The sequence below is a fragment of the Capricornis sumatraensis genome, chromosome 5 (genome assembly GCF_032405125.1).
Source record: "Capricornis sumatraensis isolate serow.1 chromosome 5, serow.2, whole genome shotgun sequence".
NCBI lineage: Eukaryota > Metazoa > Chordata > Mammalia > Artiodactyla > Bovidae > Capricornis > Capricornis sumatraensis.
The window spans coordinates 91,076,388-91,092,425 of NC_091073.1; the positions used below are offsets into that span (position 1 = coordinate 91,076,388).

The 16,038-nt window shown below is 38.8% G+C and overlaps 1 protein-coding gene across 1 annotated transcript in view; it reads left to right on the forward strand.

Moving 5' to 3' along the window:
* Positions 1-901: 901 nt before the first annotated feature.
* PTPRZ1 (protein tyrosine phosphatase receptor type Z1) overlaps positions 902-16,038 on the forward strand; it is a 143,051-nt gene continuing 127,914 nt past the window's right edge. The window contains exons 1-2 of the mRNA XM_068972417.1: positions 902-938; positions 2,679-2,744. Of these exons, the coding sequence (XP_068828518.1) occupies positions 902-938; positions 2,679-2,744 (103 nt within the window). The remainder of the gene's footprint in view (positions 939-2,678; positions 2,745-16,038) is intronic.

The following is a 16,038-nucleotide window of genomic DNA, read 5'->3' on the forward strand; positions in this document are numbered from 1 at the left end:
GGGCTATTTAAAAAGATTTACTTCTCAAAGTAACAAAGAAAGAATGTATAAGTTTTCTAAATGAAATGCTGGAAGAAATAGGAGGTCAGAAACATAGAGCTAGGAAGTAGCCTGTCCAAAGTTTAGTCAAGCTGAGGGGAGCTTTAAGGCCATCTTGGTCACCGAACAATGGAATCCTATTAGACAATAAGAAGGAATGAAGTATTACACTGGAGTATTTAAAATGGATAACCAATAATGGCCCACTGTATAGCACATGCAGTGTTATATGGCAGCCTGGATGGGAGGGAAGCATGGGGAGAATGGATACGTGTATGTGGCTGCATACATGCTCAGTCATGTCTGACTTTTTGCACCCCGTGGACTGGGACCCGCCAGGCTCCTCTGTCCATGGAGTTTTCCAGGCACGAAATACTGGAGTGGGTTGCCATTTCCTACTCCAGGGGATCCTTCTGACCCAGGGATCAAACCCAAGTCTCTTGTGTCTTCTGCATTGGCAGTTGGATTTCTTTATCAGCTGAGCCACCAGAGAAACCCAGTTACATGAATGAAAAGTGAAAGTGTTAGTTGCTCAGTCGTGTCCAGCTCTTTGCGACTCCATGGACTGTCACCCACCAGGCTCTTCTGTTCATGGAATTCTCCAGGCAAAAATACTGGAGTGGGTTGCCATTTCCTTCTCCAGGGGATATTCACCTGAAACTGTCACAACATTGTTAATTGACTATACTCCAATACAAAATAAAAAGTTAAAAAAAAAAGGAATGAAGTACTCATATATTCTACAACATGTATAAACCCTGTAAACATTAATTATGCTAAGTTAAAGAAGCCAGCCATAAAAAGTGATGTATTGCATGATTATGTATTTAGAAATATCTGGAATATCCAAATCTATAAATTAATGGAGGTCGAGGTGGGGTTGGGGGTGGCAGCTAAAGGTATGAGGTTTCTTTTGGGAGATAATAACGATGTTTTAAAATTTTCTGTAGTGATGATTGTATAACTCTGTGAATATAGTAAGTGCCATTAAGTTGTACACTTTCCTGGGTGAATTGTAAGGTGTGTAAATCATATTTCAATAAAACCATTATCAAAACAAATGTTTGTTGAAATGTGCTACATAGCCAATAGAATATTTACCTATATTTATGGGTAGAGAAATTTTTAAAACAATTTTTTTGCTTTCTCCAAGGTAGGTTTTGGTTTTCAATAATCTATGGATTCAGAATGTGTATTTCTGTAAGATAGCTTGCTTTTAAGTTTTTTAAAATTTTAGTATGTATTGACATATTCTGCTAATCAGATTGTGTATAACATGGAATAGAAGAAAAATAATTTCTGAAACGTCCTTGAGATATTTGCCTCCCTTAAATTGGGAACTGTCAAAAAAGGAAAAAACATCTGTGTAAAGAGAATAAGAGGAAATAAGTCTCTCTTCAAAATTGATGAGAAATATATATAATATGTATGTATATCTATAGTATGGTATAAATAAATCCTTGTATTCAAATGAAAACCATATGGACAGAACCCCAATTTATGAATATGTAATGTTCCACATGTTCATTTGTAAACTAGCTTTTTGTAGCCTTTTCTTTTTTTGGTCATGCCATGTGACTTTCAGGATCTCAGTTCCGTAACCAGGGACTGAACTCACCACGGCAGTGAAAGCCTGGAATTCTAACCACCAGGCAACCAGGAAATTCCTGTCGCCTTTTCTACAGAAACAGTTTTGTCAACACTGATCAGCTTCGAAGCCTCGCTCACAAAGATGTATTTTGCTCACAATGTAGCTGAAATGGCATACTAGTGTTAAGACAGGCTGGAATAAAGGGACAATAGCACGAGGAGAATGGATCATAACGTCCCTGTTTCTTGGGTACAGGCATGACTCCAGGCAAAATTCTGAACTATACAGAGTGAGCCTTTGGCTTCCATCCATTTTCCCTTCTGTAGCCCTTGCCCCATGTTCAAGAACTAGAGCTTCTCTCTCTAAGTCATGAAGAGTCCATATTTTACGATGCCCCAAGCTTCCCACTGGATTATCATCACCCTCAGGCATCACTGTTCCTCTAAGAGACAAATTCACTTACACCGTCTAACACAAGCTTTCTCCCAGCCAACACACACACACACACACACACACACACACGCACACACACTGAAATTTCCATTTCTTCAAGACTATTAATTTTGTTGTGCCTTATAAGAGAAGTAAATTTTGAAAACATGGTAACCTCTGGATCTCCTAAAAGCATTTACAGATACAACTTGGGTTGTAACTTGAAAAGCATCACTAGTTAGTAGGATTTCAAGTATTAAATCGAGGGAATGGTAAGAAAAATCTAAAGAGAAAATGAGCTGTCCTTTCTGACCCTAGTCACTCTATGAGATGAAATCCTCTAGGTTGCTCATGCTTTTCACAGAATACCTTCTTTGTTTCTGCCTGAACTTTAGCAGTTTTAAAATGTGCCCTGCTAAAAGTTACACTAATTACCAGAACAGGGATGGTGGAGTCTATAATGGTGGAAGTTGAAATTGTGAAGATGACATAGAAAAGAGTAATCGAGGACCATTATTGTATGAATGATGCTTTGGGCTTCTTATGTTTTTTAAAATTTGTACACATATATTTTTCTACACATTGATCAGTTGTTTTTTTTTTTTTTTGGTTGTAGATTGGATTTATGGATACTACAGACAACAGAGAAAACTTGTTGAAGAGATTGGCTGGTCCTATACAGGTAAATATATTAGAATATAATGAAATTCAATGAAAATTATCATTGCTTTTTGTATCTGCTCTTTGGAAGGACTGATGCTAAAGCTGAAACTCCAATACTTTGGCCACCTCATGCGAAGAGTTGACTCATTGGAAAGGACTCTGATGCTGGGAGAGATTGGGGGCAGGAGGAGAAGGGGACGACTCTGATGCTGGGAGAGATTGGGGGCAGGAGGAGAAGGGGACGACAGAGGATGAGATGGCTGGATGGCATCACCGACTCGATGGATGTGAGTTTGAGTGAACTCCGGGAGTTGGTGATGGACAGGGAGGCCTGGCGTGCTGCAGTTCATGGGGTTGCAAAAAGTCGGACACGACTGAGTGACTGAACTGAACTGAACTGAACTGAACTTATATGTAAAAGAAAATTTTGTAGCTCAACACATCATTTTAACTTAGCTACATGGGAATGAAGTTAATCACTAAAAATATATGCAAAATGATTTCTAGTGACTTTCCATTAGCAAATTGGCAGAATAGAGTATATTGATCTCAGACAGAGCTAGATTTGAATCTCAGATCCACACTAGCTACATAGCCTTGGAAAAAGTATGTATCCTAATTGAGTTTCAGTTTTCTCATCTGTGAAAAGAGTTTTCTGAACATTAAATGGAGTTGACACAGTGCCTCCTTGTAAATAGAAAATTCTCAATAAACCTTATCAGCTATGCTTGTTATGATCACAGTTGTTGTTATGATTAATATTAACAAATAATGATGGTCGTCTTGCCTTCAAAAGGAGTTTCCTTCTGAATTAGTGTGCTGAGTTAATTGGAATCAGGGTTAAAGGTGATTTTGTGTGATTACCAGACTTAACTTAGAGTATCATGAATAGCTGATGTTGGCTTAAAATAGTTCCATCAGAAATGATGATTGAAAAATCTTAGGAAAGAAGAGAAGCTCTAGGCCTGATTGGATGAGCTTGGGTGGACTCTGGAGGGAACATAACATGTTTGATGACCATCTGATATAGAGTTCAGTGGTAGAGTTGGGTACTCATTAGAGATAAGATTGGGTTAATAAATTGGAATCAAATTAAAAGACCTTTAACATGAATCTAGCCAATCTGTTTTATAGATGAAAGATAGCAGCACCATGGAGAAAGCAATGGCACCCCACTCCAGTACTCTTGCCTGGAAAATCCCATGGAGAGAGGAGCCTGGTGGGCTGCAGTCCATGGGGTCGCTAGAGTCTGGCACGACTGAGCGACTTCACTTTCACTTTTCACTTTCATGCATTGGAGAAGGAAATGGCAACCCATTCCAGTGTTCTTGCCTGGAGAATCCCAGGGATGGGGGAGCCTGGTGGGCTGCCGTCTATGGGGTCGCATAGAGTCGGACACGACTGAAGTGACTTAGCAGCAGCAGCAGCAGCACCATGAATTTTGTAGTGAGGCATGCATTTTCTTATTTTAATTCTTACTTTAAAAGTAGAAATTAAAAAATTCATTCAAGTACAAAGAATATAAAGCCACTCTTTACTCCCTCCAAGTATATCCACTAGAAAATTTGGTATATTCTTTTCAGGACAGTTTTTACTATATTATGTTTATATTATATTATTATATTATGTGTATATGCTTCTTACCTAGAGTTTTGCATCCAGTTTATTCTAGTAATTATTTTTGAGCATTTCCTTATTTCAGTGATAATCCTTGTTGATCCTGGTACTTAGTGTCTGCGTAACAGTCTATGAGATAAATGTTTCATTTTTAATATTTGAATATTCAGGCTGTTATAAACAGTGATAAACAGATGAATAGAAATGGCTTTATATTTTTATCATTTTTATTAAAGAATCCTTGATATACCATTACTGAATAGAAAAAAATAAATGCTTTCAGAATTCTAGATACACATGACCTAGTTGGCCTCTAGAGAACATGTATGTGCTTACATATAAGTAAGTGACGACCCCACTGAATAAACCAGGATTTAAAGACTGTCATTTTGAAAATCTTCACTAATCTGATGTGCTTAAAAAAATGACATTTTAATTTTAATTTGTTCTGTTTGGTTACTTTTGAAGTCAGGATTTTAATTTTTATTAGCCATTTATATCACCTTTTTGATGAAATAAGTTAAATCAAAACACAGAATAATCAAGATATACATTAAAGCAGGAAAAATTGAACAAATTAAGGCATGTCTAGCTTGTGACTTCTGTGCAGATGGGTGTGTGGTAGTTCTACATGACATTATATAGAAAGACTTGCCTTTAATCTACCCATTTATAATTATGACATATATAAGGATATTCTTATTATTATTAATTTTTAATCTTGAGAAATACATAAAAACAAAGACTCTCTATAACTTTGTGCCATTTTAAATTATTTAAATATATTATTTTGTAAAATTTTGTTTATGTTTTGCTATTGTATATCCAAGATAATGAACATCCTCGAATTCTATTTCCTTGAGCAATTGTTTTTTCAGTAAAAGTAGACTTTAACAAAAAGAGAGTTGTTGGATCAAATTGCCAAGTGTTTTTAATATTGATATAATGGTCAAATTTTAGAAAATTGTTTTTCCCCACATTTTTATCCATTTCCTCACATTTTTACTCATAGTTGTTTTAAAAACCTGGTCAACTTGATTGACAAAAGTAAAATCCTATTTTTAATTTGCTTTTTTCTAATTATTTAATTTCTTGTTGTTCAGAAACTAGCAACAAGAAATTAAAGTGTCTGACAAATTGCAACCCATGGACTGAAGCATACCAGGCTTCCCTGTCCTTCACTGTCTCCATGAATTTGCTTAAACTTGTGTCCATTGCATCAATGATACCATCCAACCATCTCATCCTCTGTCAACCCCTTCTCCTGCCCTCAATCTTTTCCAGCATCACCGTCTTTTCCAGTGAGTTGGCTCATCACATCACTGGCCAAAGTATTGGAGCTTCAGCTTTAGCATCAGTCCTTCCAATGAATATTCAGAGTTGATTTCCTTTTGGATTAACTGGAATTGATGCTTTCAGATTGTGGTGCTAAGGAAGACTCTTGAGAGTCCCTTGGTCAACAAGGAGATCAAAGCAGTCAATTACTTAATTTCTTAAATTAACCCAAGTAACAGGGTTTAGGTTAGGGTTTTGGGAGGATGTATGGTAAATAAATACTGCCTGGGCTAATGGTTAATTGAATAAGAATGGTAGACTTGAGTAACTGGTGTTAAAAAAAAAAAAGGACAATCCATTTATTTAACTTAGTTTCACTTTTGTTTTCAGTAAAAGGGTGTGTTATATTCTTTTTGAATAAATTTGTGTCTTAGTTTCTCTGGATTTGATTCCAGGTCCTGCTTACAGTTTCAGATGAGGACATTTTACAGCTGCTTAGCTAAAGCTGAGTGTAGATTGATTATTTTGTCTGAATTCATAGAATGTCAAAAAGAAAACAAATGAAAAAAAGCCTTTATCCAAATGAACACTTCTCTCCCAAGCAAATCACACCCAAGTCAAGAATTTCAAATATGGATTATTCAATATTAAGTATATTATCTCTTTTTATTTTTAATACAATAAAGGTTGGTAGTATTTTCAATTTCTATGCTTATTATCTCACCTGGAAAATGAAAAACTATGTGTGATAACTATAAAATTTCAGGATAAATTAGTTTTAAGAGTCTTAACTTTAATTGATGAACAGCTGAAGTAAATTGATTTTGACCACATTTAGTCCTAGTTTTGTTCATAATAGCTTATCTTGTTGAGCTGTTAGACCATCTTCAATCTTGGAAGAAAAGACTTGCCCTTGAATGTATATATAGAATTCTATTCATAAAAGTTACTAAGAGCATCATAACATCTGCCTGTAAGAGAGCTCATTGCTTTACCATAAGCTATTTCAAAATGTCACATGGCACATCAAATATGATTTAAATAGAATCTCTTAAGCTAAGGTTGTTTCAGAAATATACAACTGCAATATGTGGAGAAACAATAAAAATCCATGCTGGCTATCAGATGGATAGAGAAACAGAGTGGAAGAGGAGGAGAAGATATTACTCTTTCAGTTGTGTTTTTTTAAGCATCGACTATAAAAAACTTTTCTATTCAGGATATATCCTATAATTATGCTGAGAAATGGCAGGGTTGGTAAATACAGTGAACAGTCCCATTTTTAAAGTTGTTATGAGGTGAGCAAAGTTTATCACTCTGCAATGAAAGAGTGAATAGTAAATCTGAGAACATCAGCACTAAAATCCAGTTCTTTCCTTAGTAACTTCATTTCATGTAAGGATTTCAGAAAATGAATTTCCTTCTTTCTATTAATGATAAATTTTCTATTAACAATGTCTATACAAAGACAATTCAATGAAGAAAAAAAAACTAAGTCATTTGGTCTTTTTTTAAATATATACCATGAACATGTAGCCCACAATGATCACAAGATTAAAGTCTTCCCTCTGAGTTGTTAGACCTTATCACCTTAAGCAATGAGAAGATCATCAGAAATGAATGAACTTCCACTGCTTATTTCTTAGAAGTGATCACTATTGAAATGATTTCCCGGATTTAAAAATACATATATTCAGATGTTTCTTTTCACCGTATTTTAAGACAGCTTGAAACTGGAAATTGTATATTTTCAAGTGTTCTTAAACCCAGAGAACTTTAAAGTTTTAGTTAAAGGGTTGCATTGGCTGCACAAGATTGCATTAGACCACACAGGAGTCACTACTAGAAACGTGACTGAACACCTCAGAAGGAGGGAAGCTCTGAATGCCAGACTGATTCTGCTTCCTCAAATAGAATATCCTGTCTAAATAGTATTTCCAACAAATATATAGACTAGAAGATACTACTTATGGAAAACAAAGGAACCATAATATAAGGTTGTGTATTGTGTGGTTTGGTGTTTGGCATTTATTTTTGGAGATAGTTGGGTTTAGTAATTTTACTTCTCTTAACCTAGGAGAAATAGGTAACCCAGAAAGAAAATTTAAATCTGTATTGAATAATGACTGATTTTTGACTCATTCGGTCATCTCTTTACATCTGGAATCTGAAAATTCTTTTAACATGTGATGTTTTCCTCTGAATCATCGCTCCTTATCTTAGACTGTTCCTTTCTCATTTCCAACTTAAGAATGAAAAGGCACGTTCTAGAACTGTGTATAGAGTTGCCTCATTTTTGTAGAATATTATATATTTATATGGATGTAGAAGAGAAACCTGGAAGGTTATACACCACCCTGTTGGCAGTGGTTTACCCCTGAAGAATGGGACTGTGGAGGGCCGCTGGAGGCAGGAGACCTTCACCTCGTACTGTATGCTATTGTATCATGCTCATTTTTTAAACACGTATATTCTAGCAAAAGGTTTTCAACATGCTCCTGTTAGTTTTAGCTAAGAAGGGCAAGGTAGTTGGATAATGACCTCAGCTTTGCATTTTCACCAGTCAGGATGTAGGGACTGTGCTGAGCTGAGGTGTGCGGCTGCCTCAGATATCTAATCAGAGCATGAGGACTTACTTCCTGGTCGTCCCTAACATTCAGACTGACCAGATTGTTTGCTCTGTATTTCAACTTTCTTTCAGTAAATAATTTTTAATAACACTCTGCCTAATTGTGCATGAATTAAATCAGTGTTTCACTTTGCGAAATCTCTTTGAACAATTACACTACAGATTGAATAGATCCAATCACTTGAACAGATCCAAGTGATCATTAGTTGGCAGTATCTTAACTTGAGCCTAAACAGATTAAACAAATTAAATTTGGGTGTATCTGATAATCTCACAAGAGGGTTAGAGGGAGTTGACTTGCTTAATTGTATATTATAGACAGATATTTCCTATCATCTATACATCTTTAAAAAGTTTAGCTAAGATGTATGTTTCTTATGCTAAAAGGGATGAGTAGAGAATGCTTCATGAGAGGCTGAATAGGGTTCATTAAATAATCTAAAACTCAGAATTTATTTACCTGCAAATTATCACTTTAGGATTGAAAAAATAAAGGTGTGGCTACAGAATAGCATTACAATTAAATAATCATGTTATAAATATATCTAAGAATAAAACAATATGTCAGCAGTATTCCCCTATGAGTAAGATGAAAATTGCATAGATTCTCTATGCCAGCCTCATCACTAACCCTGCTGACTGTATTTGGTAGTCTTGAATGGATTGGGCAAGTTCCTTAGTAGTTCAAGATGAGAACATCTGGCTATTTCTCCTGTTTGCTCTCAAATGTGTAGGGACTACTCTCTAGTTGCAGAGCCTGGCATCATCATTCTCTACTCATCCCTTCTAGTTGTGGTGGCTTCTCTTGTTGCGGGGCACAGCCTATAGGCACACAAGCTTCAGCAGATGTAACGCACAGAATCGGTAGTTGTGGCTTGCAGGCTCTAGAGTGAGGTTTCAGTAGTTGTGGTGCAGGGGCTTTAGGTGGTCCGCTGCATGTGGAATCTTCCCTGACCAGGGGTCGAACTCATGTCGCCTGTGTCGGCAGGCAGATTCTTATCCACTGTACCAACAAGGAAGTCGTGACTCATTTTTTACATTCAGAAAGATTTCTTATTAAGTGAAGCAGAGAATTATAAAAGCTATTTTGAATATATTCAGATATGTTTAGGACTGACTTTTTTCCCCTTTATCCAGTGAATGTACATATATATCTATGTGGCTACCTCTCTATCCTGCTGCCTCTTAATACCAGGTCTCTTTTTTTAAGTATGTGGTATGTTTTGTTCAGCTAAGAGATGCCTTGACTGAGCCAGAGGTGGAACTTTTCTTGGCTGGAGTGCAGAGGATCTTAGAGCTTCTTTGTGGCCTCTGGCAAACCAGCTTCCAAACTGTGCAGGGAGCTTCTTAACTATCATAGAATATTCTGGGACACTTGAAAGCTGTCTAGATTCCTTCCTCAAACAGTATGTGCCCAGGTTCCATGGAGAGGGAAGCGAACTTGAACGATTTTTACAGGTAGATTCAAAGTAGTAGCTGATAACCTAGGGAGGTGGACTTGTTGGAAGCCAGAACTGAGAGAAGCAGTCGGGGGCCCTGGGGGATAATTACCGTGACTGAGGAAGAAGCCTGGCAGCAGAGGCTGAGTGCAGAGTAGAACCTGCATCAGCCGGTCCAGCTTCCTGTGATGCTCTCAGCTGTTTGCGGGGCTTCTCCCCACCTAAGAAGCCACTCCCTCTCAAATGCCTGCAGGCACTGTCCTGGAAACAGAGAGCCCAAGCAAGCTCCACGGTGGGCTCCTTTTCAAAGAGGCTGAAATGAGAAGACCACCCTGGGAGTCCCCAGGCAGACTCACATGAAGCCAGCTGAAGTGCAGGCATCCAGTCCAGTCCAGCCCCTGCCCATAGCCCATGAGGCAATTGACAGGCTCTTGTCTAGGAAGGAGCAACCTTGGACTTAAAATCAGATTCTTGTCCACCTGGACTAAACCTTTTCCCTTAGAAGATACTACCTAGTTCTCTAATTTAACAGAGTAAATTTTGATAACAAAATTTTGAGAAAGAGGAGACCATATCTGGCCTGAGGAAACTGTGATAAGATAATAGATACCTTTCTGACCATTTCTCTGCTCCTGTCATTTCTCCCAGTGATCAAATCAATGAAGTGTAGAGCTCTGAGCCATTATCTTGATTAGTATCAAGAGTAATGATCTGGTATATGTTTCCCCCCCAAAGTGAAAATCACTGCATTTATTTCTCATTGTAAAAATAATGTATATTCATTTAAGAAAAAAAAAATATATATATGAGAAGGAAATGGCAACCCACTCCAGTACTCTTGCCTTGAAAATCCCATGGATGGAGAAGCTTGGGGCAGGCTGCTATCCATGGGGTCACAAAGAGTCGGGCACTACTGAGTGACTTCACTTTCTTTCTATATATATGTATAGGTGTGGTAGGTGTGGGTTTCCCTTGTGGCTCAGCTGGTAAAGAATCTGCCTGCAATGCAGGAGACCTGGGTTGAATTTCTGGGTTGGAAAGATCCCCTGAAGATGGGAAAGGCTACCTACTCCAGTATTCTGGCCTGGAGAACTCCATGGACTGTATAGTCCATGAAGTCGCAAAGCGTCGGACACGACTGAGTGACTTTCACTTCACTATTTATAGCTGTAGACTTAGTTATGTGTAAATACATAAATGTATTTATGTTTTTGAATATATGTAGGTATTTATAAGCATAATATAAATGTATGTATGAATATTTACCTACAGATATATTTATGTAAATATATAAAACAAATTTATGCACAATGTGTATGTATAATAGCTGAAATTTATAGAAAATGGCAATAAATCTTAATTGGAAAACAAGAAAAGCTGTATTTTAGAGCCCTTTGCCATTTGGAAATTAAAACAATACCAGAACTACCCAGAATCAGCATCAAAGCACATTCAAAACTTGGCACATGCCAAACTGGATTATTTCTAAGAAACTAATGGCTAGTCTAGCTTTTTTACATAGGTATTTTCTTTCATATTTCATTAGCATTTCTAGTAAATAAGAACTCCTTGCAGCACTTTTTAAATTAAAAACATATAGTTTTTTTTTTCTAAAAATCCCAAACTTGCACCCATACCTATGCTGCTTCTGCTAAGTCGCTTCAGTCGTGTCCGACTCTGTGCGACCCCATAGACGGCAGCCCACCAGGCTCCCCCGTCCCTGGGATTCTCCAGGCAAGAACACCGGAGTGGGTTGCCATTTCCTTCTCCAGTGCATGAAAGTGAAAAGTGAAAGGGAAGTCGCTCAGTCATGTCCGATTCTTCGAGACCCCATGGACTGCAGCCTACCAGGCTCCTCCATCCATGGGATTTTCCAGGCAAGAGTACTGGAGTGGGGTGCCATTGCCTTCTCTGACCCATACCTATAGTGCCCCATATATCCTGAATGAGATTCTTAGGTTCAGTTAATCTGTATTAAAATGTGAAGGAGTTGACTTCTTATTGATTGCTTGACTTGCCTTCTACCTGGGTGTTGTCATATATATTCCTTGACAAAGGGAAATTTAAAGTTTTGAGATTATTCATTTAATGAAATCATACTTACTGGGTACATAACATGAGCCAGACACTGTCATGTTCCAGGGATGTATTGAAAAATGGAAGCAGTCACAATCATGCCAATTATGGTGATTACCAAGGGTGACAAACACCCCAGTGGTAGACTCCTACATACCTTAAGGGGTTCAGGGGAAGCTCCTTTACACTGAAATAAAACATAAGTAGGAGCTAACTAAACCAACACAAGTGAAAGATTATTGCATGCAAAGAGAGCGGCTATGTTAACCTATGGGCAAGAGAAAAATTGCTATGCTTCCAGCCTCTTTAGTATGCTTCTTCCCTGGAAGAAAAATAGGAATGTGATGAGAACATTCTTCAGTTCAGTTCAGTGGCTTGGTTGTGTCCGATTCTTTGAGACCCCATGGACTTCACCATGCCAGCCTTCCCTGTCCATCACCAACTCCTGAAGCTTGCTCAAACTCATGTCGGTCAAGTCTGTCTTGCCATCCAACCATCTCATCCTCTGTCATCCCCTTCTGCTTTCAGTCTTTCCCACCATCAGGGTCTTTTCAAATGAGTCAGCTCTTTGCATCAGATGGCCAAAATATTGGGAGTTTCAGCTTCAGCATCAGTCCTTCCAATGAGTATTCAGGACTGATCTCCTTTAGGATTGACTGGTTGGATCTCATTGTAGTTCAAGGGACTCTCTGGAGTCTTCTCCAACACCACAGTTCAAAAGCATCAGTTCTTCGGTGCTCAGCTTTTTTTATAGTCCAACTCTCATATCCATACATGGCTACTGGAAAAACCATAGCTTTGACTAGACAGACCTTTGTTGGCAAAGTAATGTCTCTGCTTTTTAATATACTAAGTTGGTCATAGCTTTCCTTCCAAGGAGTAAGCGTCTTTTAATTGCATGGCGGCAGTACCCATCTGCAGTGATCTTGGAGCCCAGAAAAATAAAGTCAGCCACTGTTTCCTCATCTATTTGCCATGAAGTGATGGGACCAGATGCCATGATCATAGTTTTCTGAATGCTGAATTTTAAGCCAACATTTTCACTCTCCTCTTTCACTTTCAAGAGGCTCTTTAGTTCTTCTTCACTTTCTGCCATAAGAGTAGTGTCATCTGCATACCTGAGGTTATTGATATTCCTCCCAGCAATCTTGATTCCACTTTGTGCTTCATACAGTCCAACATGTCTCATGATGCAATCTACATATAAGTTAAATAAGCAGGGTGACAATACACAGCCTTGACGCACTCCTTTTCCTGTTTGGAACCAGTCTGTTGTTCCATGTCCAGTTCTAATTGTTACTTCCTGACCTGCATACAGATTTCTCAAGAGGCAGGTCAAGTGGTCTGGTATTCCCATCTCTTTCAGAATTTTCCAGTTTATTGTGATCCACATAGTCAAAGGCTTTGGCATAGACAATAAAGCAGAAATAGATGTTTTTCTGGCACTCCCTTGCTTTTCTGATGATCCAGCGGATGTTGGCAATTTGATCTCTGGTTCCTCTGCCTTTTCTAAAACCAGCTTGAACATCTGGAAGTTCACGGTTCACGTATTGTTGAAGCCTGGCTTGGAGAATTTTGAGCATTACTTTACTAGCATGTGAGATTAGTGCAATTGTGTGGTAGTTTGAGCATTCTTTGGCATTGCCTTTCTTAGAGATTGAAATGAAAACTGATCTTTCCAGTCCTGTGGCCACTGCTGAGTTTTCCAAATTTGCTGACTTATTGACTGCCACACTTTCACAGCATCATCTTTCAAGCTTTGAAATAGCTCAACTGGAATTCCATCACCTCCACTAGCTTTGTTCGTAGTGATGCTTCCTAAGGCCCACTTGACTTCACATTCCAGGATATCTCGCTCTAGGCAAGTGATCACACCACCGTGATTATCTGGGTTGTGAAGGTCTTTTTTGTATAGTTCTTCAGTGTATTCTTGCCACCTCTTCTTAATATCTTCTGCTTCTGTTAGGACCATACCATTTCTGTCCTTATTGTGCCCATCTTTGCATGAAATAGTCCTTTGGTGTCTCTAATTTTCTTGAAGAGATCTCTAGTCTTTCCCATTCTATTGTTTTTCCTCTATTTCTTTGCATTGATCACTGAGGAAGGCTTTTTTATCTCTCCTTAATATTTTTGGAACTCTGCATTCAAATGGATATATCTTTCCTTTTCTTCTTTGCTTTTGGTATCTCTTCTTTTCACAGCTATTTGTAAGGCCTCCTCAGACAGTCATTTTGCTTTTTTGCATTTCTTCTTCTTGGGGATGGTCTTGCTCCCTGTCTCCTATACAATGTCATGAACCTCCATCCATAGTTCACCAGGCAATCTGTCTATCAGATCTAGTCCCTTAAATCTATTTCTCACTTCCACTGTGTAATTGTTCAGTTCAGTTCAGTTCAGTTCAGTTCATTTCAGTCGCTCAGTCGTGTCCGACTCTGTGACCCCATGAATCACAACACGCCAGGCCTCCCTGTCCATCACCAACTTCCGGAGTTCACTCAGACTCATGTCCATCGAGTCAGTGATGCAGGGATTTGATTTAGGTCATACTTGAATGTCCTAGTGGTTTTCCCTACTTTCTTCAATTTAAGTCTGAATTTGGCAATAAGGAGTTCATGATCTGAGCCACAGTCAGCTTCCAGTGTTGTTTTTGCTGACTGTATACAGCTTCTCCATCTTTGGCTGCAAAGAATATAAACAATCTGATTTCAGTGTTTACCATCTGGTGATGTCCATGTGTAGAGTCTTCTCTTGTGTTGTTGGAAGAGGGTGTTTGCTATGACCAGTGCATTCTCTCGGCAGAACTCTATTAGCCTTTGCCCTGCTTCATTCCATACTCCAAGGCCAAATTTGCCTGTTACTCCAGGTGTTTCTTGACTTCCTACTTTTGCATTCCAGTCCCCTATAATGAAAAGGACATCTTTTTTTGGGTGTTAATTCTAGAAGGCCTTATAAGTCTTCATAGAACTATTCAACTTCAGCTTCTTCAGCATTACTGGTCGGGGCGTAGCCTTGGATTACCATGATATTGAATAGTTTGCCTTGGAGACAAACAGAGATCATTCTATTGTTTATGAGATTGCATTCAAGTACTGCATTTTGGACTCTTGTTGACTATGATGGCTGCTCCATTTCTTCTATGGGATTCCTGCCCACAGTAGTGGATATAATGGTCATCTGAGTTAAATTTACCCATTCCAGTCTATTTTAGTTCGCTGATTCCTAAAATGTCGACGTTCACCCTTGCCATCTCCTGTTTGATCACTTACAATTTGCCTTGATTTGTGAACCTAACATTCTAGATTCCTATGCAATATTGCTCTTTACAGCATCGGACTTTGCTTCTATCACCAGTCACATCCACAACTGAGTGTTGTTTTTGCTTTGGCTCTTTCTCTTCCTTCTTTTTGGAGTTATTTCTCCACTGATCTCCACTAGCATATTGGGCACCTACTGACCTGGGGGTTTCATCTTTCAGTGTCCTATCTTTTTGCCTTTTCATACTGTTCATGTGGTTCTGAAGGCAGGAATACTGAAGTGGTTTGCCATTCCCTTCTCCAGTGACCACATTTTGTCAGAACTCTCCACCATGACCCACCCGTCATGGGTGGCCCTACATGGCATGGCTCATAGTTTCATTGAGTTAGACAAGACTGTGGCCCATGTGATTAGATTGGTTAGTTTTCTGTGATGGTGGTTTTCAGTCTGTCTGCCCTTGGATGGAGAAGGATAAGAGGCTTATGAAAGCTTTCTGATGAGATACACTGACTGAGGGGGAAACTGGGTCTTGTTCTGATGGGTGGGGCCATGCTCAGGAAATCTTTAATCCAATTTTCTGTTGATGGGTGGAGCTGTTTTCCCTCCCTGCTGTTTACCTGGGGCCAAACTCTGGTGGAGGCAATGAAGATAATGGTGACCTGCTTCAAAAGATCCCAGGCACGTGCTGCTACAGTCTGTGCCCCCAATCCTGCAGCAGGCCCCCACTGACCCATGCCTCTGCCGGAGACTCCTGGACACCCACAGGCAAGTCTCCTGTGGGGTCACTGTTCCTTTCTCCTGGGTTCTTGTGCACAAGGTTCTGTTGTGTCCTCCAAGAGTCTCAGTCCTATATAAGTTCTGGAAGCTCTATAGTGGGGTTAATGGTGACCTTCTCCAATAGGACTTAATCCGTACCCATGAAGAACCTAAGCCACCCCATTTTGTTAAAAAAAAGACTCCATTTTAGAGTTCTGAGGAAAGAGTCTTTGGAAATCCCCTGACCTCACCCCACCATCTGTGAG